Raw genomic sequence first — 23,633 nt, 5'->3', positions numbered from 1 at the left:
TATTTAAAAAAAAACTGATTACATATAATGATAAAAGATGTATCGAGACACAGGAATGGATATGTTTGATCTGGCAGAACGGTGGTTCATTAAAATTATGGGGTCTGCGTTCGCGCCTGGTCCACAAAGTATGGAAATAAAAAATAAACAAAAACATTTACAAGTGTTTTTGATATAGATGTACATAAAAATACTTTGATAAGTATGTTTCAACTTAAATAGGGATGGTATAATAAAATTATGGGGGTTGCGTTCGTGCTTGGTCTCTATAGAATGGAAATATGTACACACTTTAATAAAGACTTTTCATATCTATCTGCGTAAGTATACTTTGATAATTATGTTTCCGTTTGAAGAAATATGGTATAATAAAATTATGGGGTGTTCGTTCGCGCCTGATCTCCATAGAATGGAAATATGTCACAAAGTTTAACAAGATTTTTAAATATAGATCCGCAGAATATTGTGATAAGTGTTTGAGTGTGAACAGGTATGGTATAATAAATTATGGTGTTTATCTATTTTATTTTTACTTTCATCATATTTTGCTTTAGTTTTGATACTCCCAAATTGGAAGATATCTCTTTACAACCCTTCCTTTTCATAACCTATCATACTTTCATAAATCAGAGTCGATTTTCTGTAGGCTGTTTTTGAACCCAGTCAACGACGGGTACTTTTGATAGTATATATATATATATATATATATATATATATATATATATATATATATATATATATATCTGTGTGTGTGTGTGTGTGTGTGTTTGAAGATGCTGGTGATTCGGTCATGAACTGGATAACTACACAGTCTAAACAACGTTTTTCACCTAAAACTCTCAATCTACTATGAACTCTTTATTTCCATGTACAACATCATTTATGAGGTGGAGCGGAACCATAAAATTGTTCCCCTAGAAAAGACGACATGATTCCATCTCCGTTTGATGAAAACGAGTTTTCTTTTTTTTTTGTTGCACACCATCTCCTAGTTGGTCAGTTGTGTACAGATCCCAAGAGCGATAGGAGCCTTCTATCCTGTCTGAAAGTGACACAATGTTCAATGAGTGAGACTGGAGATGCGCCGCTGTACGACTCATGCTCTCTACCGATTCAAGTTATGACAACAGCTTCCTCAAAACACATCGCTGGATTAACACGAAGGACAGAGACATGCCCACAGTGACGCAAACAAAGTTTCCGGCCACGGTTATGGTGTTTGGTGTGGTTTCAAGTGAGGGCCACATTATGCCACCTGACATCTTAAAAGTAGACTTGAAAGGCAACACCAAAATGTACCCGGATGTACTGAAGAGTGTGGTGATCCCCTGGTGCAATCAGACCCTGGGTGTGGCAGCAGGACTCGGCGCCGACTCACATATCCAAAGAGACCCAAGAAGAAGTGCTACGATTCTGTACCCTTTTCTCACTGCACCCCTCCCCTCTCTTCTCTCTCCTCCCCCGATCAGGCTTGGCTTCAGAAGGAGTGCTATGACTTTATACCCTTATCTACTGCCCCCCTGCTCCTTTTCTGCCGAGCTGCACCTGCTGGACTACTTCATTTGATCATATGTCGAGAACATCACCAACATGACCTCCCACAACACCAAAGCCAGCCTGATTGCCTCTACCCGCCGAGCTGCTGGTGGCACTTGTGGAAAAGGCATGTTCCCAGTTCCGGACCCGTATTGAGGAGGTGATTGAGGCTGAAGGCTGCTACATTGAATAGATGTCAGCTCTACTATATAATCAAGTTACCGGAATTGATTTTTTTCAATGTGAAAATAAAGCTGTAGTGTTATTTTATGTAGGGTGACAATTTGTTCCTCTCTGTATGTATTTCTCTCCCTTTGCTTTATCTTTCTCAACTCTTTTTTTTTTTACATGGGGTTCACCACTTATCAAGGCCCGAAGGCCACTCAGGGATAAGGGTTATTGCGTGTACAGTAATCAATGAGATAGTATTGTAGTAATCATTAGTATTGGGTGGTTAGATAGAGTGTCTTACTTAAGCGGGCGGTTTGTCAGGAGTTTGTTTATGTTGGACTTGAAGACGTCCAAGTTGTAGTCAGGTGGGAAACAGGCAAGCGGTAGAGAGTTCCACTGGCGTGCAGTTCTAAGAAAGAAGCTTTGCTCATGGAATCTACGTTTGGATTTAGGCACATATAGAGATTGGGGGAAATTATTGACAGTAGTTTCAGCTAGACGGGTGTTTCTCGTGAAAGATTGGCGAGGGGGACGAGGGATTGGAGCTCAGACGAGCACCTGCCATAGAAATAACGATAAAACAAAGACAGACTCGCAACGTCTCTTCTGTGGGAGAGAGGTTGCAGGGAAGAAAAAAGGGCATCCCCCACTAAACCACGAACTCTACCCTCTCTGTATCTTTCTCTTTTTCTCTTTCGCTTTCATTCTTTCCCTCTCTCCTCTTTCACACTTTCTCTCCTTTCACCATCTCTCTATCGTTTCCTTTTCTCTCTATCTTTTTTTTTATTTATTTTTAAATTTTTTTTACCCACGTTCACCCCAAACAAGGTATATCGCAATTTGAGACCATGCCTAGAAAAGGTTAATAAGATGTTAGTTTATGTTACATTTAAACTTCAGCATATCAGTACAGTCAGAGAAACAAGTAGCAAGAAGGGAATTCCAAAGTCTAGCTGTTTGAGGGAGAAAAAAAAACTATTAGAACAGAAAGCTTCCTGGTATTTAGGGACCTAAACAGTGAAGGGGTGAGATTTTGTTGCTAAGCGGGTTTGTCGGGGATATGTACGTCGAGGAGGGGCACAAGTGCAACGAGTTCATCAAAGCAGAACCCATTAAAATATTTGTAAAACAGGAACAGAGACGCAACATTGCAGCGATGGGACAGGGGTTAGTGCTTAGTTGACAAGGTGGGACTTATTAGATTGAAAACTCTTTATTGGACCATATCTAAGAGGGAGAGACTAGTAGCACCAGCTTAGATGTGGCAACAATACTCCATGCATGGGCGATTGGTGGTCTTTAAGAGGTACAGGATACTCTCTCTATAATCTTATAGCTCGGCAGAGGGAACTCACCTTCTTTGCAGCAGCCTTCGCAACGTCCTCTTTTTGTTTCTCTCCTTTTCTCTCTCTAACTTTCGCCTTCTCCCTTTCCATTCTCTCTCTATATATTTATCTATCTTTCTTTTTTCTTTCTTTCTCCATCCCTCTCTGTATCTATCTTTCTCTCTCTATCTTTTTCGTTCGCTCTCTCTTTCTCTCTCTCTTTTTCTCTCTGTCTTTCTCTTTTACTTTCTCTCTTTCATCTCCCTTTCTCCATCTCCCTCTATGTTTATCTCTCTGTCTATTTTTCTGTCTTTCTCTCCCCCTTATCTTTCTTTTCCCCTTCCCTCGCCGAAAGATTTCAAATGGCTATAAAAAAAACAGTTTTACATTTTCTCAGACGAACCGGGAAATTCTTTATCAACCCATTCCTTTTTCGTTCTCACAACTGAAAAAAAACTCTCATAAAACTTTTACAGGTGATTCATGGGAACATCAACGCCCCTCCTACCCCCACATTCCATAATAGAGTTGTCTTTATCCACGAACACTAGCAGGCCGCCTGGCGTTGCCCGATCGAAAAATACGCAAAAATATCACATTTTAATTCATATTAGAAACTGAGACATATGCATGCGAATATTATGGTTTTTCTAAACAGTTCAGTTCTTGTAAGTAAAAAAAAAAAAAAAAAAAAAATACTGAGATCGAAAGCAAAACCTAAAGACAGTGAGTCAAGTACGATAACCATCGTGCCGACTTGACACGATCTTTAAAAAGTGCTTTCAACCCTACTTATTCTTAGCATAAGTAATTTGCCACATGAAACAGTTGACAAACAGATAAAAATCCGATGTCGCAGCCTTTTTTTTTCAGATAAAAACCGATTAAAATGTTTTCCACATGTCCGAATACCCTATATACCAAATTTCAAGTATGTAGATCGGAAATTCGTTGAGTATATAGGTTGAGAATTGTCCCCCCCCACACACCACACCCACATTCTCACTTTTATAGATGTATAGGTATAGAGGGGCGTTCCAAAAGTAATAACTTCTATTTTTATTCCGCCCGAATAGATCAGAGGGATTGCAAATTGTACTGTTATGATGACTGAACTTATGTATTCATAATCTGAACGATTCGCCTCTCTGTTGCAGATATTAACGGCGTGAAACTCTAATAAACATAATATCCCTGCAACTATGTCCCCGATAGTAGCCCCTACTTCAAAGTTGCACATGCATTTTTTTTTATTTTGGCTCGCGTAGCTCTAAAAAGTCAGTAATATTGCTCATCGTTCAAAATCTAATATACTATATTTGGGTTTGTATTACTGTACACATAGATTCGAAAAAGTTGTCAAAAAACAAATATATAACAAATAAATGTTATCAAAGGCAAGATAAGTTACTTTTCTACCTAACTGGATATATTTTTCGTGTTTTTATTCAATGTAACATGTTTATTCAGCTCGAAAACCATACAGTGTTTACCGATGTATTGGAACATTCAAGATGGCGTCTGATTCTCTCTTTAACACGGTAAGTTTGGGAAAAGATGTTATAAATAAAAAACCGGATAAAATACTGTTAAAAACTCGCTCAATATATGTTACCGTGACATAGGTTGACATATATTCGGCGGGTTTTTAATAGTATTTTTTCTAGTTTTTTATTTATAACACCTTTTTCCAAACTTATGGCGTTAAAAAGGGTGTGAGACGCCATCTTGAATTTTCGAATACATCGGTAAACACTGTATGTTTTTCGAGCTGAATAAATATGTTACATTGAATAAAAACACAAAAAATATATCCAGTTTGGCAGAAAAGTAACTTTTCTTGCCTTTGACAACATTTATTTTTTATATATTTGTTTTTTGACAACTTTTTCGAATCTATGTGTACAGTAATACAAACCCCTATATTTTAATGCTCAATTTAGGTCCAGGAAGTGTGGTATCTATTCTATTGTCACGAGACAATCCGCCCACGCATTACCTTCTCCTTTTGTTAACGGGCAGTGTTGTATTCGTTCTGTTGTTGCGATACCACTCTCCAATATATCACCTCCCGCCTTTGTTGGGGAACGGGTATATCAGTATCTCTTCTGTTGTCAGGAGACCATACTACCGAGCATGATCTTCTCATTTGGGGATAGTGTAGTAGCTGTTTTGTTATCATGAGACAATACTCCTATGCATTACCCCCGTATTTTTTTTCTTTTGGAGAGGAAGGGTGTAGTCCATGGAAATAACAATAAGGTACACAAAGGCTGACAACGTCTTTCTATATAAAAGAAATCGATGAAAATATTATAAGTAGGTCAACTCGTTGGGTCATGTTAATGACGTTACTATATAAAAATCGGTTATTTATGCTTATGTAAAGCAGAAACCGGTGTCAACAACGAAATGTTGCACAACCGGTTTGGTAGGTTGTAAAAAAAAAAAAAAAAAAAAAAAAAATGGCCGCCATTACCCGACAGCAATTTATGGGCAATTCAATAAAAAAGCAAAAATAAATAACTAAAATAAAACTACAATTCCTTCTCAAAAGAATATTTGCTACCCGTACAATAGCTAAAACTCGGAACGAAGCGAGCGACTAACAGAAGATATTTTTGTTTAGAGGAAACAGCTTACCTTGTAAACTTGTATAGAATTAAATTTATCGACGGTTTTTACTCGTGGAGTATTTTGTTTCCGTCTCCAGATACGAGGTGTCTTAAATAAGTTTCCAGACTTTTTTCGTATGGGCACTTTTATTGATACAACACACATAAATCTCTAATCCACTTCGAAGTAATCTCCTCCGGTTGCAATGCACTTGTTGTACCGTTACAACTTCTGGAAGGCCTAATGGAAGTCCTCTTGTGTTAGCGTGTCAATGACCCTCGTCACAGCCTCTTTCATCTCCTCAGTTGTCTCATAACGGCAGCCTTAAAGGTTTTCCTTGAGCTTAGTGAATATTCATAGGGAGCAAGGTCTGGAGTATAGGGAGGGTGACGAACTGTCTTGATGCCAGTCTTGGTCAAATAGTCTGTGACAAGGATGGAGTTATGGACTGATGCATTGTTTGGTGGAAATGCCACTGACCTGATTTGAAGTGTGCTGGTCTGTTCCGATGGACTCTTTTCCTGAACTCCCTTAAAACCTCAACATAGTTTTTTTTTTTTTTTATTATTATTCAATTTTCACCCAAACAAGACAGAGTGCCACTTTGAAGTAGGGGGTTACTCTCGGGGTCATAAGTTGCAGGAGTATTATGAATGAGTAGCAAGATGTCTGTTCACATTACACTTGAACTTCTGCATGTCAGTACAGTTGGGAAAGCAGACTCTCGGAAGGGAGTTCCAAAGTCTATCAGTTCTGGGAAAGAAAGAAATTATTGAAGTAGAAGGCTTTTTTACACCTAGGGATCTCAACTGTGAAGGGGTGGGATTTTGCTGCTTGTCAGGTTTGTCGGGGATATTCACGTCGAGGGGGTACAAGTGCTTGTAGTTCGTCGGAGCATTCAGCATTAAAGCACTTGCAGTGAGAACCCAGTGTATGTAGATCAAAACACTTTTTTTAAATTCCATTTTCACCCGAAACAAGGCACTATCAAGGACATAAATTGCAGGGATTCTATTATACTTGAACGTCTGCATGTCAGTACAGTTGGGGAAGCAGGGACCCGGAAGGTTGGTTGGTTGGTTGTTTTTGTTTTACGGCATATCAACCCTTTTCGGGTTATTTAATTTTGATGTAGGAGGCTACTATCAGGGACATAAGTTGCAGGGATACTGTGTAGGGAGTTGAGAAGCAAGATGTCTGTTCACATTATACTTGAGGAAGCAGGGACCCGGAAGGGAATTCCAAAGCCTTTCTACTGTGAATATGAATATATTTGTTGTTTTCACGTCGGTTTCTATTTAACCCATAGTTGGGACCCTAACAGGTACTACCACTTCGGATCAGAGTGAACCTAGGAGCAATGGTAATTAAAGGGTGGCTCCACACTCCCCAAAGCCCACAAGCTGGGACCTCACCACTGGATATAGTTTAAGGTCATATCCAGGACCCCCATTGAAGGACTTTTACCCTCTGCAGGGGGGCAGTCGGCGTATTCTAATGCCCCACCGACAGGGCCGGGATCCGGAAGGGAATTCCAAAGCCTTGCAGTTCTGGAGAAGAAACTATTAGAGTAGAAGGCTTTCTGACATTTGGGGATTTCTACTGAATGGTATTTTGGTTTCTGTCAGATTTGTTGTGGGTATTTACATCGAGGGGGTACAAGTGGTTGTAGTCTTTATTGTTTATCCTGTATTTTTTATTTTTTTTTAATTTCGATACAAATCTAATAATTTTTGATCGAGGTAATTTTTAAATCTGACGGCTTCGTGGATTTTTTTAGTTCTAGTTCTATTTTGTTTTTATTATCGGTAGCATTTTTTATACGTATATCTTTATTAATTGATGATTTTATTTTCAGTTGTACTTTTTCCCTCCTTTTTTTTCACCTTTATGCGTTTGTCTGACCGCACTTTTCTCAATAACTACGTCTTGGAATTTTTTGGAAATTTTCCACAAACATTAAACATGATATGAGTAAAAAACTAACAGAACGGATTTCCCCGGAAACCTCCGGTTGCCCCCCTAGGGGTGCTTTTCGGGTTAAAATGGCTAAAACTGACACTTTTGTACTTATTAAAAAAAATTTGATGCCTTGCATTTTTATAAAACTTTCTGAAAAGTTGTAACTAACTGATTTCTATATAATTTTGTTTGTCTATACTTCGTGATAACTCTTGGGTGTGCCCCAGGGGCTCTTTTAGGGCTAATAAAAGCACTCCATTTTGGGGACTATTTTACCATATTTATCCAAACTCTTATGTGTATGTCTATTTAGCAGTTTTGCATGGTGCTGAACTCAAATTTAAATATGTTTAGGTATTGGAGACTTTTGGGGCTGAATGGGGATGAATTAGTCATTTCTTTTTTTGCATAATGCAGAACTAAAATTTACATATGTTAAGGCCTAAAACTGCACTGTTCGTTCATTTTCACTAGGATTTGACGTCTCCTGGGTACTTTTGGGGCTAAATGAGGGTGGGGCTTAGTCATTTTTTTATGCCTCGTTCCCTCTTACATTTCGCCTTCTTCAACTACAGGGTGAACAGAAAGTCCTTGGACCATTTTTAGTTTTAAAATTAAATATTGTTAAAATCACTTTTTCTCTTTTCGAATAAAGTAAGTATTTAGTCTAACTATTGATCTAATTATTTTCAACAAAAATATTAAAATAATTTTGCTTAAACTTTCAGAAAAATGAGCAAACGAGAGGCCATAATTCAGCTTCATTGCGCGGGAAGGACAAACTCAGAGATTATTAAGCTCTTGAAAGTGGCTAAATCCACCGTGTACCATGTTGTTAACAGATTTAAGGAACTTGGTACATCTGAAGACCGTCCTAGGAATGGAAGACCTCGCACTGCTCGAACAAAGAAGGTGATTAAAGCTGTCCGAGAGAGGGTAAGGAGGAACCCGAAGAGATCTGCAAGACAAATGGCTAAAGACATGAATGTGAGCGTGACCTCGATGAGAACCATCGTAAAAAACGATCTCCAGTTGTCCCCCTACAAGATAAGAAAGAGACAGTACCTTACACCTGCCCAAAAGCACAAGAGACTTGAAAGAGCAAAGCTTCTTCTTGGAGAACTGAAGGCTGGCACGGCAGAGCGAGAGATCGTTTTTTCTGATGAAAAACTCTTCACAATTGAAGCGACTGTTAACAATCAGAACGACAGAGTTTACGCAAAATCTTCAGCAAACATTGATCACTCTGTGAGAATAGTTTTCCGCCGACAAAAGCCGTCTTCCCTCATGGTGTGGGCTGCAGTCTCCAAATCTTGGAAGTCGCCTCTGATTTTCGTGGAGCAGGGGGTTAAGATCAACACAGATCGCTACATTAACGATTTTTGGTTCCAGCATTTGAAGAGATGAAGAAATACTAACCCTAACTTTCACCTTCCAACAAGATGGAGAACCATCCCACACCTCCAGAAAAACTCAGGACTGGTGCCAACGTCATTTTCCAAGATTCTGGAGTAAGGTGATGTGGCTTCCTGCATCGCCTGATTTGAATTCCCTGGATTTTACGGTGTGGTCTTTGTTGGAGGAAAAGGTCTGTTCTGTTGCTTATCCAAGTGTTGATGCTTTGAAGACATCTCTTCTGAGTGAATGGGCTAAAATACCTCAGGAAACGCTGCGTGCCTCGGTTGGTAACTGCAGAATTGAACGTCTAATCGAAATTCGAGTTTACATAAACTTTTCCTCAAATCAAAATTCCTGACTAAAAATTGCCTTTATATTTTTGTAAATTTATAGTCATACAAAGGAAAACGCTGCGTGCCTCGGTTGGTAACTGCAGACAGAGAATTGAACGTCTAATCGAAAGAAGGGACATCACATTGAAAATGAATAATTTGAATTTATTCTTGGTTTCCTAACTTATAATTTTCATTCATGTTTAATTTATATTTTTGTAATTTTCTATTAATAAACCACTTTTGAATTGGTCCAAGGACTTTCTGTTCACCCTGTATATTAAAGAGCGTTATCTTTTCATTCTTAATGACACGTGATGTGACCTCCTGATAAATTGTTTTGTGATTGTTGAATCCCGGAATTATTTTTGATTACGGTCTATAAACTTTTGTATAATCAATATCGCCTGAAGAGGTTTCTAACCACTTGTAACTGGCTGACTGAAACGTGCTCATGAATGCGTAGCGACATATTAACGCTTATGCAAAACAAATAAAAAGTATAACTTGCCCTACTTCGGTATTGAGCACTCTTGTATTAACCTTCGTTAAAACTTCATTTGGAAAACATTAATCTGGAATTATATATATATATATATATATATATATATATATATATATATATATATATATATATATGTATATATATATACATATATATATGTATAAATATATATAACTTTATATATATATATATATATAAAGTTATGAAAATATTTATGGCAATTAAGCTACACATAAACCTGCCGAATTCTCACGAGAATGAAAGCGGAGTATTCCGTGTAGCTTAATTGCCATATATATTTTCATAGCTATCTACCTAGCACTGTTGAAGTAAATACTGAAAATTTACAAATAAAATTATATCTTTGTATATTGATTTATGTGATTATATGAAATAGTTATATATATATATATATATATATATATATATATATATATATATATATATATATATATATAAAGTAGTATCGTTCGTGTGTGTGTCTGTGTGTACAACTCCCAATGACCAAAGAAATGATACACAATGCTTTGAGCCTGACCTAATTGACTGTATTTAACTATGAATTACGCCATATACTAATAGTTTCTCTCAATACGGTACAAACATCCCTGCTGGATTGCTAGATAGATTCAATATATACTTTACCATTTGACCAGCATAATACGCTCTTTAAAATGTGTTTTCAAACCGATTTAACATAAGGCATCTGTAGTTCGAACCATTCATACATGCGCAGTCATGAAAGAGTTAGCAAAAACAAAAAAAAAAATCTGACAACTTCCATGTTCCAATTTTTTTTTATTTTTGACCCCTTAGAAGCCCCTTTTCCAGATGAAAACAATAAAAAAATTTCCACATGTCTGAATACCCTATATACCAAATTTCAAGTCTGTAGATTAAAAATTCGTTGAGTATATAGGTTAAGAAATGTCCTCACACACACACACATTCTCACTTTTATATGTAGATTTGTTGTAATAGACTAGTTTTAATTGTATTGTACTTCATATCAAAATTCATAATATCAAGCCATTCTGTAACGTATTATCCTATTCCTAAGTCAACATAAAAATAAGAAAAGGAAGAATTTTTTTTTTATAAATTTAAAGGAAAAAATATTAAACCATACTAACTCCTTCCAACAAACCTGTTTGCAAATATAGCTGCTTCCACTACATAAACTTTTACTCACACCCTCCTCCAGTAACAATGAAATAGCAATGCCCCGTAATCACTTTGAGGAGTGTAATTTTTCAGTAGATATATAACCTTTATAATCTAATCCAGTAATATTAACCACCCACGCGGGGTCGCAGAAATACCTGGATTAGAATCCAAGGCGCAGGGCAAACCCTCTCGGTGCTGATGGGCCCGCAGATCTTCCCTGGACATTCGTCTAGGAGAAGGAAAACTTTGAAGCTAAACCAAGGGAAGCGAGGCCTCTCCAGTCTTGGATGACAACCTTCCTAGAGCTGGTGACTCAAACAAATTACCGGTCTGCAAACCTAAACTGCTTAAGGAGTAGATAGGCTCTGTCTATCGCCCGGCTTCCATACTCCTTCTTTGCCTATTAGCCAGGCGTAGAGGTTGAATCACAGGGATCCGAAGAAACACTCAGTGGTCGATCTTGTTTCCTGACTAGGGCAATTAACGCCGTTTTCCCCACTCCCGACACATTCCATTCTTAAACTGGGCACTTGGGAGAGCTTGAATGCCGTAATGCCAGTGCAAGTAGTTTGGGTTGACCATCGTCCGATGGGTTGAAGGTACCAGGTACACAGTTCCTGGCTGCTGTTCCTGACTGGTAGTACAGGAGCCCTAACTCTTTGGTAGCGTTTAGAACAGCTGCTCCATCAACAGTTGTATAATATAGGGATGTTTGTAGTGCCATGTCCCGCATGGAAAGGGAACCTGCACTCATCCCTGGTGGGCTATTCTGAGGCCATAATCCTAGTAGATGGAAGGACAACTGATAGTCTGCTTGTATTGCATGTCTGGTTTTCTGCATAACCACTTGTTCAGCACTCCTTACCTAAACTGAAACTCTTAAAAAAAATGACAGTACAATAAAAAAAATTACGCTAAAACCAGGCCAAAACTCAAACAAAAACAACCTGCCTCCTCCCTTGAGGCTTGCATTTACAAACATCCGTGGGTTTAGAACTAATTTAAGTGATGTTGAAGCATTTCTTCTAACAAATACCCGGATAACTTAGCACTAAGTGAGACTAACCTATACTCCTCCATTCCCTCTAACCACTTCAACATGCCCGGATATCTCCCACTCTGCTGTAAGGACTCTGACAGACATATGCACGGTATTGGAGTCTATATTCAAAACACCCTCCCCTTGACTGGAGAAACTAAACTAGAATCGGAGGATCAAGCCTTTATGTGCTTTAGACTTAACATGCAACATAACATTAGCTACTTTTATTTTCTCTACCGCTCTCCCTCGACCCAGGACTGTACTCTTAAACAAAGTCTCTGACAGCATAGATACAGCACTTTCCCTCGACACTAGCGCACAAGTACATGTATTTGGTGACTTCAATGTCCACCACAGCAACTGGTTTGGATTTTCTACTCACACAGACGCAGCTGGTATCGCAACACATAACTTCTCTATATCTCATTCCCTATCACAGATGGTTACGTTTCCAACCCGTTTCCCAGACCAGCTAGAACAACACGCATCACTTCTAGAACTGTTTCTGACCAAAGTTCCCAATGACTGAGTAACGAATGCCCACAGCCCACTTGGGAACGCCGATCATGCAGTGGTAATGGTTGAAATCGCCTTAAACTCTAGAGCCAAAGCTGAAGAGCCGCTGCTCAAAACAACGAGATATTATAAAAAGGCTGACTGAGAAGCCATCAGGGATCTCATCAGGGACGCCCCATGACAAAATATCTTTTCACTTTCTGCTGAACATTGCGCAAATGAGACCACTGAATGGTTCAAAGCAGCAATTGAAGCACATGTTTCCATGAACCAATTTTATAGCAAGCCCACTCTCCCCAATGGTTTACATCTATTGCGCAGCTGCCATAGCGCAAAGGCAGCATGCGTACCACAAATTTAACCGACATAAGTCCAGTTCAAACAGACAGAAGTACATAGAAGCCAGAAATAACTGTAAGAAAGAAATAGCGAGAATATACCGAAATCACCAAAAAACGCATCGAAACTCAGAAATTAGGAACCCTTGACTTCTGGAAAATCTACAGCATAGTAAATAATGGGCAATCAAGAATTCCCCCACTATCCAACAACCATGAGGTTGTTTGCTCTGCAACTGAGAAGGCTTAACATGTTTGCCAGTCGGTTTGCCTCCAACTCCACACTGGACTTTGCTAACCACCCCCTCCCTGACTTTCTTTTGCGGACAGTATGTATGGAGTATTGTTGCCATATTTGGGCTGGTGCATCTGCCATTAGTCACTCGCTCCTAGACAAGGTTCAAAAGAGAGTCACCAATCTGATAGGCCCTGAACTGTCATCTAAGCTTCAACCTCTGTCCCATCAACGAAATGTAGCATCCCTCTGCCTGTTCTACAAGTACTTTACCGGTGAATGCTCTGACGACCTGCAAGCACTTGTGCCCCCCCGACGTAAATACCCCCGGCAAACCCAACAAGCAGCTAGGTCTCACCCCTTCATAGAGTTCAAAACAGAGTTACCAACGTAATGGGTCCCACACTATCAGCTAGGCTTCAGCCTCTGTCCCATCGACGAAATGTTGCATCCTTCTGCATGTTTTACAGGTCTGACAAATTACAACCTTTGTGCCACCTCGACGTAAATACCCCCCGGCAAACCCAACAAGCAGCTAGGTCTCACACCTTCATAGTAGAGATCCCTAGATGTAAGAGAGCCTTCTACTCCAATAGTTTCTTCTCCAGAACCGCTCGACTTTGGAATTCCCTTCCGAAAAATTGGATTTAATTGTTTTTGGAATTAATTTTTGGTAGATCTCTTATTTTCTTTTTTTTTTTTTTTGTAATCGCACGGGCATTCACTGCTATTTTTATTGAAACAAAAGTTGTAATGATTTATTTTTAATTATGTTTTCTTTGGAGGGGGGTCTTTCCAGTGCTCAATATCCAGACACTAGTTTCTTCTCTTTGTAGCCCTTTTGCCGAAATATCTGGTCGAGAGGGTATCACATACTTCTTCTTATTTTAGGCGATTACATTTACATGTTTTCAACCGTTCTTTTATTTTTTTGTTGTGGGTGTATCCACGTTGCCCATGATTAAAATGATTAGTATAGCAGGTGTGTTCCAAATGGAACTTCATGTCAACCCAGGCAACGCTGGGTACCCATGCTAGTATATATATATAATTCCAGATTAATGTTTTCCAGAGGTAAAATGAAGTTATAAAGAGGTTAATACAAGAGTGCTCAATACCGAAGTAGGGCAAGTTATACCTTTTATTTGTTTTGCATAAGCAAACGAACGCAATACAACCTAAAAGACTAATTTCGTTTTTGAACATCAACTGGATTTTTCACATTTTGACACTTAATCCATTGGACTTAAAATTCTGGATATTTTGTTTCTTAAAAGGAGTTCTGTTTCGTCTCTCGGATTACCAATGAGGGAGTCATTACCCACGCTAAAATGTTATTCCCGGTTTGTTTGTTTTTTCAAATTGCTTAATCTATATATATATATATATATATATATATATATATATATATATATATATAGTAATTTATAAAATATATATGGGGATTAGGCTAAACTGAATATTCCGCGTTTCATTCACTCTAGGACTCTTCAGGCTTATGCGCGAATTCTGTGGTTGTTTATCGTTTTTATATGCTCCTCTTCTATTGAGATTTTAGTTAGCCAATCAGCTTTCTAGTATCCACCACGCCCTTCCTATTAGCCAATGGGTCCTAGAGTGGATGAAATGCGGAATATTAAGTGTAGCTTAATCGCCATATATATTTTATAAATTACTAACTAGCTCTACCTACATATTGAGCACTTTTGAAGTAAATACTTAAAGTTTATGCATAAATCTATACTTTCGTATATTAATTTTATGTGAGTAAATTAAGTAGTTATATATATATATATATATTGTTACATTTAGTTTAGTAGTTATATTTAAATTCTGAAAAAACAACATATAGACTCATATATTCGAATTAAGAATTTATTGCTTGACAAAAGGAATATATAGAAGGTATGATAATTATATGGAGATAATTATAGGAAAAGGTTGTATCAAATTCCTCTTCCTATAATTATCTCCATATAATTATCATTCACCACTCAAAAAGCTATTTTCAATATTTTTGCTGAAAAGCAAAATAAGTGTCTATTCACAGCTGAACATTTTGTTAACTATCTTTCATTTCCTCTGATGATATGAGCCATTATTGAAAATCCATGGATTAAGGAAATTAATATAACCCCTTCTATATATATCTTTTGTCAAACAATAAATTCTTAATCCGAATATATGTGTCTATATGTTGCTTTTTCAGAATTTAAATATAACCACTAAACTTATATATTGCTCTATTCTTAAATATTGAGCTTCTCCTTTTTGGTTAGGATCGCCCTGAAAGTATTACTTCACTAATATCTATCAGGATTTGTCATCTAATTTCTAATCAATGTCTTACCTCGATTATATATATATATATATATATATATATATATATATATATATATATAAATATAACACGGAAATTACATAATTACCACAATTTCCGTGTTATATTTTTATGTTATTGCTCTGTTTACCACATTGAGCTTTCATACCCGGATTTCCTCCTGGAATTATTCCATTATAACACTATATATATATATATATATATATATATATAAATATTAGTATTGGGACGATTAATGGGAATCAAAATCGGTAATCGGAATCGGAAAAATTGGAAGATTTGGGGGTATCGGAATCGATATCGAAATCGGAAAAATTGATTCCTATTTTCCGATGCCAAAAACGATTCTATTAGTTGTCTTTTTTTATTTGATTTTTTTAAAAGTAAAATCTTCCATTGCTGGTAATAATGATAAAATAATAGATATTTATTGATTTTAAAACCACCAATAAAGCTAAAATCGATCACCCACAAGTATATTTTTATGTTTAAGAAAATATGCGCACATTTAACATGTGTTTTCCTACGGTAATTGGAGAAAAAATACAGCTGCAGAGTTAAATATTTAGAGATTCATAAAGAATCGGAATTGGAATCTATAATTGTATTGGAATCGGGAATTTAGCATGGAATCGATAATTGTATCAGAATCGCGAAACATATTGGAATCGTCCCATCACTAATATATACAAAATAGCTTTAAAACTAACAACAATAATAGAAAACAAACAAATAAATAAATTAAATAAACATAAATATACATAAACGACCACACACACACACACACACACACATATATATATATTTTTTTATATATATATACATATGTGTGCACACACACACACACACACATATATATGTGTGTGTGTGTGTGTGTGCATGTATGTGTGCACACATATGTATATATATATAAAAAAAAGAAAAAAAAAGAGCAGAAATGAGGAAAATCGTCTGCCTTAAACCACTAACCTAGTTCTAAAACAGATCCTTTGTTCGATAAAATGCATGCCCATTAGCTGATAGGAAGGGGCGCGGTGGATACTAGAAAGCTGATTGGCTAACTAAAATCCTCAACATATATAAAAACGAGAAACAACCACAGAATTCGCGCATAAGCCTGACGAATCCTATAGTGGATGAAACACCGAATATTCAGTGTAGCTTAATCGCCATATATATTTTATAAATTACTATATATATATATATATATATATATATATATATATATATATATATATATGTGTGTGTGTGTGTGTGTGTGTGTGTGTGTGTATTGAGGTAAACAAGCATACCTATACTTACATTTAGTTTCATTCGTATAATAGCATTCCCAGAAAATGCCAATCGCCCGACTGTGTCCGAGTCGACTAAGCTCAATGTTGTTGACGTCTGAAGTTATGAGTAGTTGGTAGCGTGTCAGTTGTTCCCGGTCAACCGTGATAACTAACCAATATTCGGTGGCGAAAGAGATGGACAGGAGAACCAGGGCGATGGGTGAGATAATCAGGGAGATGACCAGAAAACAAATGGGCACACGGCGGTAACGGGTTGCCCGGTGAATTTCAGAGTCCACGCCCATGGAGTTCCGAAATCTTGAAGAAAAAAAATAAAGAAAACAAATAGAATATAAAGATCACGTAATATATATATATATATATATATATATATATATATATATATATATATATATATATATATATATACATCTTTTACATCGGTGGGAACGGTGATAACATACGTACAAAGATGAATTAGCAGGACCTTGCAGAAATTCCATAATTGCTTTACCAACGTCTTCTCTCTTCTTACTGCAAACGTATTAGGTTGACCCAGAAGAAATAAAATAGGTTTAAGGCTTCCAAAATTCGTACTAGAACTGTCTACAAGGACCCGTGGCGCAGTGGAAATAGTACTTAGAAAAAAATTAATTGTAATAGTGATATTCTCCTGAAGGTTGAAGGTTCGATTCTCAGTGTGGGCGACCGAAAAAGACAATTGCGAATTACTTAGGATCTCTCTCCAGTCATGGCTGATAGAACAAGAACATGCTACCCCCGTGAAGTAAATAAAGAGTTCCGTTGGAAATTGCGTCCAGATTCCCGAGTTCGACAGAAACATTCTCGAATTCGACAAGATGCACTCGAAGAAGGTCGAAGTTACATCGATCGAAACTTTGTGTAAATGACACTCCAACGAATAATACGAATACTCAATATTTCATTAATTTTAATGCTATCTTCTCGATCGTTTTATATTCTTATTCTTTAAATCTTGTATTCAGTGTATTAATATGTTGACGTCATTGTGTAATAATCTCCCGAGCAGAAGAGTTCTTACATTCAAGCTTGTATCTCAGGTTTTGAAATCGACATCAAGCAGAGAACTACCGACATCTGATGCTTTATTTTTTATTTGAGAAAAAAGTGTTTACAGAAACATGCATGAAGATGTACATAAAGATGTGTAAGTGGGGGATGCTGCTACAGAACGAATTGAAATGAATTGTAGTATTGGATATTTAGCCGGGGAGACGCCGGTAAAGTCGGAGGTGTGCACACACGCATATTTCTCTAGCTATGGTATAGCTGGAAATGTCTTCTCAATTATTAAATCATTTCTTTCTGATAGGTTCATAAGAGTAGTAGTTGAGGGGCAAAAATCAGAAGCTCACAGTATTAATGCCGGTGTCCCTCATGGTCCATCCTGGGCCCAACTCTTTTCCTGATCTACATTAATGATCTTCCAAATCACATCCTTACATCATTTGTAAACATTTATGCTGACGACACTACCATTTATGGTAGCACATCTAAGACAGTAAACGACCAAGTTCTCTCCGATTCTCTCTCCTCTGATCTTGAGCACGTAATACAATGGGGAAAGGAGTGGCTGGTTACTTTTAATGCATCTAAAACCAAGCTTCTCTCTTTACATCATCAACATTCTGATCCACATCTGGCATCAATTGAAATGAATGGCTCTCGTCTTCAGGAGGCCTCAAGTTTTGACAAGCTTCTGGACTTGACCTTTACTCCTGATCTTAAATGGAACACATACATCAAATCTGTTGCCAAGGCCGCTGGAAAAATGCTGGGATCTTTCTATCGATCCGGTAGATATCTCACTGCTGATGGAATTCTCTATCTATATAAGAGCCAGGTACGTCCAAGGATGGAATATTGTTGCCACATCTGGGCAGGAGCTGCTAGAAAGGACTTGTCCTGCCTTGATAGAGTTCAAAATAGACTTTGTAATGTCCTTTTCTCTTCCTTGCAACCTCTATCTCACAGAAGAGATGTTGCGAGTTTGTCTCTGATGTATCGTTATTTTCATGGAAGGTGTTCAACTGAGCTTCAATCTATGGTCCCCCCTCGCCAAACTTTCACAAGAAACACTCGTCTAGCTGTACACACTATCAATAATTCCCCCCCCACTCTTTATCTGTGCCTAAACCTAAACGTAGATTCCATGAACAAAGCTTCTTTCTTAGAACTGCACGCCTGTGGAATTGTCTTCCGTTTTCCTGCTTTCCGGCTGACTACAATATGGTTGTGTTCAAGTCTAACGTAAATAAGTTCTTGATGAGCCGTTCTATATAAGTTATCAAATTTACCAAATTTTCATTACTAATGATTAATATATTGTCCAATGTCTACTGTACACTCTTTAACCCTTATCCTTGAGTGGTCTCTTGGCCTTGATAAGTGGTGATGCCTATGTAAAAAAAAATTTCAGAGGGACTTTGATCTACATTCTTGTGTCTTATAAAAATGACTTGAATTGTAACTATCACCGAAAACAAAGAAAGGCTTACATTCTAGATCGCGAATCGTGTAACACAAAATAAAGAAGAATAATTAAATATTTTAAATGTCGGTTGATGTCTTTATAAGACACGAATAATATAAACAAAAAAGAGAGGAAAAAGAGGGGAGTTGACAGTTCCTCAGTGTGAGCGACAAAATTCTGCCGCACACACACACACACACACACACACACACACACACACACACACACACACACACACACACACACACACGCACCTAAAAATGCATTTGTGCATATATGGAAAGGCATAATCATTTCCGTCTATTTGTCATTATGTGTGGAACGAACCCTTTGCAAGCACTTAAGGAACCTTAGTGTTCCACGAAACTTTGGTTGGGAAACCCTGCTATATAGAAATGATACAGCCATTAAATTTGTGTTAATATCTCGTCTGCAGAGTGCGCACGTGATGTCAAATGAAGGTGGTGAATTCGGTGGGTGAGGCAGTATCAGCGTCCTTTAACTTAATCCAGATCACTTCAAAACACATTGTCCGACACAAACTAGTTTGCATGTTAACACTATAGAGGGAAGGACAATATAAATAAAGAACGACAAAATTTATCTGTACACACATCCACACACAAAACGACTTCACCACAAGTCTTAATTCCAGTTGGCACCTCCTTTTGGACTTATAATTAGTGGTAAGGAAACCTTATTTGTTGCTATCTTTTAAGCCTGAGATTTGTGACTACCTCCAAATAAAATCGACCGCCATTTTTTTTTTTATTTGCTTGTGTTTGCATAAGTTGTTCTATTCCATCTCTCTCTTGTCAACGGCCAACAGTGAATTGTAAATAAACTTGTGTTGATTTTCAGAACAATTACAAAAGAGTATCCAGGCGTATATAATTTCACAAGCATTTGAAAAGTGCAACCTAGAACATGATATATACACACAATAACGCAATGGTAGTTATAAACAAGATGGCCGTTTGACAATGAGGCAAAACGTAGACATTCTCAAGATTTCCAAATAGAGCATAACAAAATGAATTGCATTAAAAAAAAAATGAACGAACTGTTTGAGCAACTTAACACTTGTTAACTAATAACTATAAGTTGTCTGGAAATTTCCGAGATTTTTTCGGCAGACAAAGAAGATAGAAATAAGATTTCTCTTTTGCTATTACAGAACGAATTGAAAGCCGTAGTATTGTATCAATTTCTGTTTCAATAGTGTATTCAAATTAAAGGGTTAATAGTATGAGATGTAGTTTATTGGATCCTATTCGGTCAAAACTTTCATTGAGATCAAATTGAGCTTGAGACTAAGGATGCACTTATAAGCAAATTTGATTTATTACCGATTACCGATTAATCGACCTTTAATAACCGACCGATAAACAGGTTTTCTAACGTTGATTTATCTGCAAATTTTGTTGTCATAAATGGTACTAATCTAATATATAAAAGGCTATATTGTCTGTCTGTCTCCATATTTTCAAACTCTATCTCCTCCGAAACTAAAAGTTGCAGAGCGGCGCTAGGGGCCTCGAATGATTGGATTTTTTTACGGACCCTTCTTTTATGGGTCTTTAGTCGATTAAAATAGTTTTTAAGGGGTTCAAAATAAGTCAGCATAGAAAAAATCGTTATACATTTTATTCATACATCTTAGTTTATTTTTAATATTTAATTTTTAATCGGTTCACATGTGTACCACGTTAGTATAGTAGTACGTCACCAGCTTTGAATGCTACAGTTTCGGTTTCGATTTTAACTGATGGTATCCAATTACCTTTTTTTTATTTTTGAAATCACGGCTGTATAATAATATATACGAAATCTGGACAAATTAAAATATCATATTTAAGCGTATTTTACGCCCGAGCAAAGTCAAGCTCCCTCCCCACCACGTTAATAAGGATTATTTTAATAATTAATCCTTACAACAAACCCAAAACTTGCGTCAGATTCGGTTATTCGTCGCTTATGAACTTGTGAATTAACTGCAGATGAATGATACAGAATTGAAGTAATCTCTTTCAGACATCTTAAGTATGACAATAAAGACAAAACCTTGCTGGACATGTGACTTGGTTTGTTCCTTTTTTCTTTTTGTCTCTACACACACACACACACACACACACACACACACACACACACACACACACACATATATATATATATATATATATATATATATATATGACTACTTAATTTAATCACATAAATTAATATACGAAAGCATAATTTTATGCGTAAACTTCAAGCATTTACTTCAACAGCGCTCAATACATAGGTAGAACTAGGTAGTATATATATATATATATATATATATATATATATATATAATTTATTTATACAAATATACCTGCTCTGTTCACTCATTGAGCACTCTTTGGTAGACACATGTTGTTTCATTGGATGTACTTCTAGGAAACTAAACTCTACTGGCTATATATATATATATATATATATATATATATATATATATATATATATATATATATATATAAAAATCTTGATGTTGACAAAATTTTTTTCAAAAAACTCTTTTAAACCTCCACGGAAGGTCTACAAAATTTTAATTATTCTACATGTAGTACAAATAAAACAAGAAAAAACCTTACTCCATGGAGTTTATATATATATATATATATATATATATATATATATATATATATATATATATATATATAGATTCAGATGTGTTCAAAAGTCAAAACTAATGAAGACAACGAGGTTGTTAAATAGTGCTCAATAAAAAGAGCGGAATATTTCTTTTATTAGGGGTAAACAATTACATATGGTCGCTACAAATAGCCATCTGTTTCAGTCAAAGAGACTTCATCAGGCGACCTGGAACCTCACGACGCAAAAGAAAAAAATGGAAAATGGGATAGATTAGAGAGAAATTAAAGAAAAATGGAGCTCTTCAAAAAAAGTGGACAAGAAGTTAATAAAGAACTTTAAAAAAATATAAATAGAACCCCCACCCCACCCCACCTCTCTGTGCAACGAACAGCCCAGTTAAATTATGACCCATTTTTAATTTAAGTTTATTTCAAATTTATTTTCTATTGTAAAAAGTATTTAATATCTTCAAGTAAGTCCCAAATGCGATCTTTTCTTTTCTCCTTCCTGTTCCTTTTTCCCACTTTTTTATTTTTTATTTTTATTTTTTATTTTTATTATCGAACTTTTTCCTATTATTTTTTATTAAACTTTTTCCTATTATTTTTATTAAACTTTTTCCTATTATTTTTATTAAACTTTTTCCTATTATTTTTATTAAAGTTCCTTGAAATTTTCTATTAATTTTGTTATGGATACTTACCCATTCATTTATAAAAAAAAAAACCCTGATAGATAATACTCTCGTTATGGAATTACTACGACTTAACGCGAGACTACAGACTATCTAACTCAACAGCCGGTAAATACCGAAAACTTTTTTGTATTCACTTTCTTGTATAATATATCATTTTCTTCCTAAACCTGTTGGTTGAGGCTTTCTTTATGACTGTTTTCATTGTATTTTCTTTGTTACAATTTTTTTTATTTCATTAAAAATTTGGCCAGCGTTTTTGCAAAAAAACAAAAAACAAAAAACATCCCCCCCCCAAAATGAAACTTTTGTTCGGAACCTTCCGGCAGTTTGCGTAAACTGTCCGGAATATGCTAACAATAACTCCGTTTGTGTCCTGCGTAAGTACTGGTTTTTGTGCAAATTTATTTGGGGAGTTGGGTTTTTCTTAAATTAAACCCCAACGCGGGAAGCTAATAAATGTGAACTGCAAACGATGCATATATCATAAGCATATATCATAAGCATATCATAAGCATATGTCAATCATAAGCATATATCATAAGCATATCATAAGCATATCATAAGCATATGTCAATCATAAGCATATATCATAAGCATATATCATAAGCATATATCAATCATAAGCATATATCATAAGCATACATCATAAGCATATATCATAAGCATATATCATAAGCATATATCATAAGTGTTTACGATATTCAGTTCTCCTCGTGGTGTTATATAGCCATGTATAATGTCTATGCTATATAGCCTATGTTATATAGTCCGATCTATATGACTGGTTTATATAACAGTTCGTCTAATGTGTTTATAACGTCTGTATTGAATGTAGATATATATATTGACAGTAACAGATGAGACAGTTCTTTTGTGAAAATTAGTGCAAACCTGACTTTGTACGCGTCAGAGAAGAAGAATAAAGAAAAAAAAAAAATGGCCACGGCGTTTATTTAGAGGCTGACGATCTCATGAGGTAAGACGACTTTAGGACATCTAATATGCATATGAATGGCAGAAGGTTTCAATAAAAAGCCTGTT

The 23,633-nt window shown here is 36.4% G+C and overlaps 1 protein-coding gene across 5 annotated transcripts in view; it reads right to left on the bottom strand.

The window, feature by feature from the left end:
* The window catches only part of LOC145297774 (uncharacterized), a 115,078-nt gene that overhangs the window by 24,039 nt on the left and 67,406 nt on the right, over positions 1–23,633 (bottom strand). For all 5 annotated transcript variants that reach the window (XM_080144023.1, XM_080144024.1, XM_080144022.1 and 2 more), the window contains exon 2: positions 16,787–17,076. In XM_080144023.1, the coding sequence (XP_080000149.1) occupies positions 16,787–17,076 (290 nt within the window). The remainder of the gene's footprint in view (positions 1–16,786; positions 17,077–23,633) is intronic.

Source organism: Euprymna scolopes, chromosome 18, assembly GCF_053919585.1.
Source record: "Euprymna scolopes isolate OS-2025 chromosome 18, ASM5391958v1, whole genome shotgun sequence".
Classification (NCBI taxonomy): domain Eukaryota; kingdom Metazoa; phylum Mollusca; class Cephalopoda; order Sepiida; family Sepiolidae; genus Euprymna; species Euprymna scolopes.
Note: the sequence above shows the minus strand (reverse complement) of the source record. Positions and strands in the feature narration are given on the sequence as shown.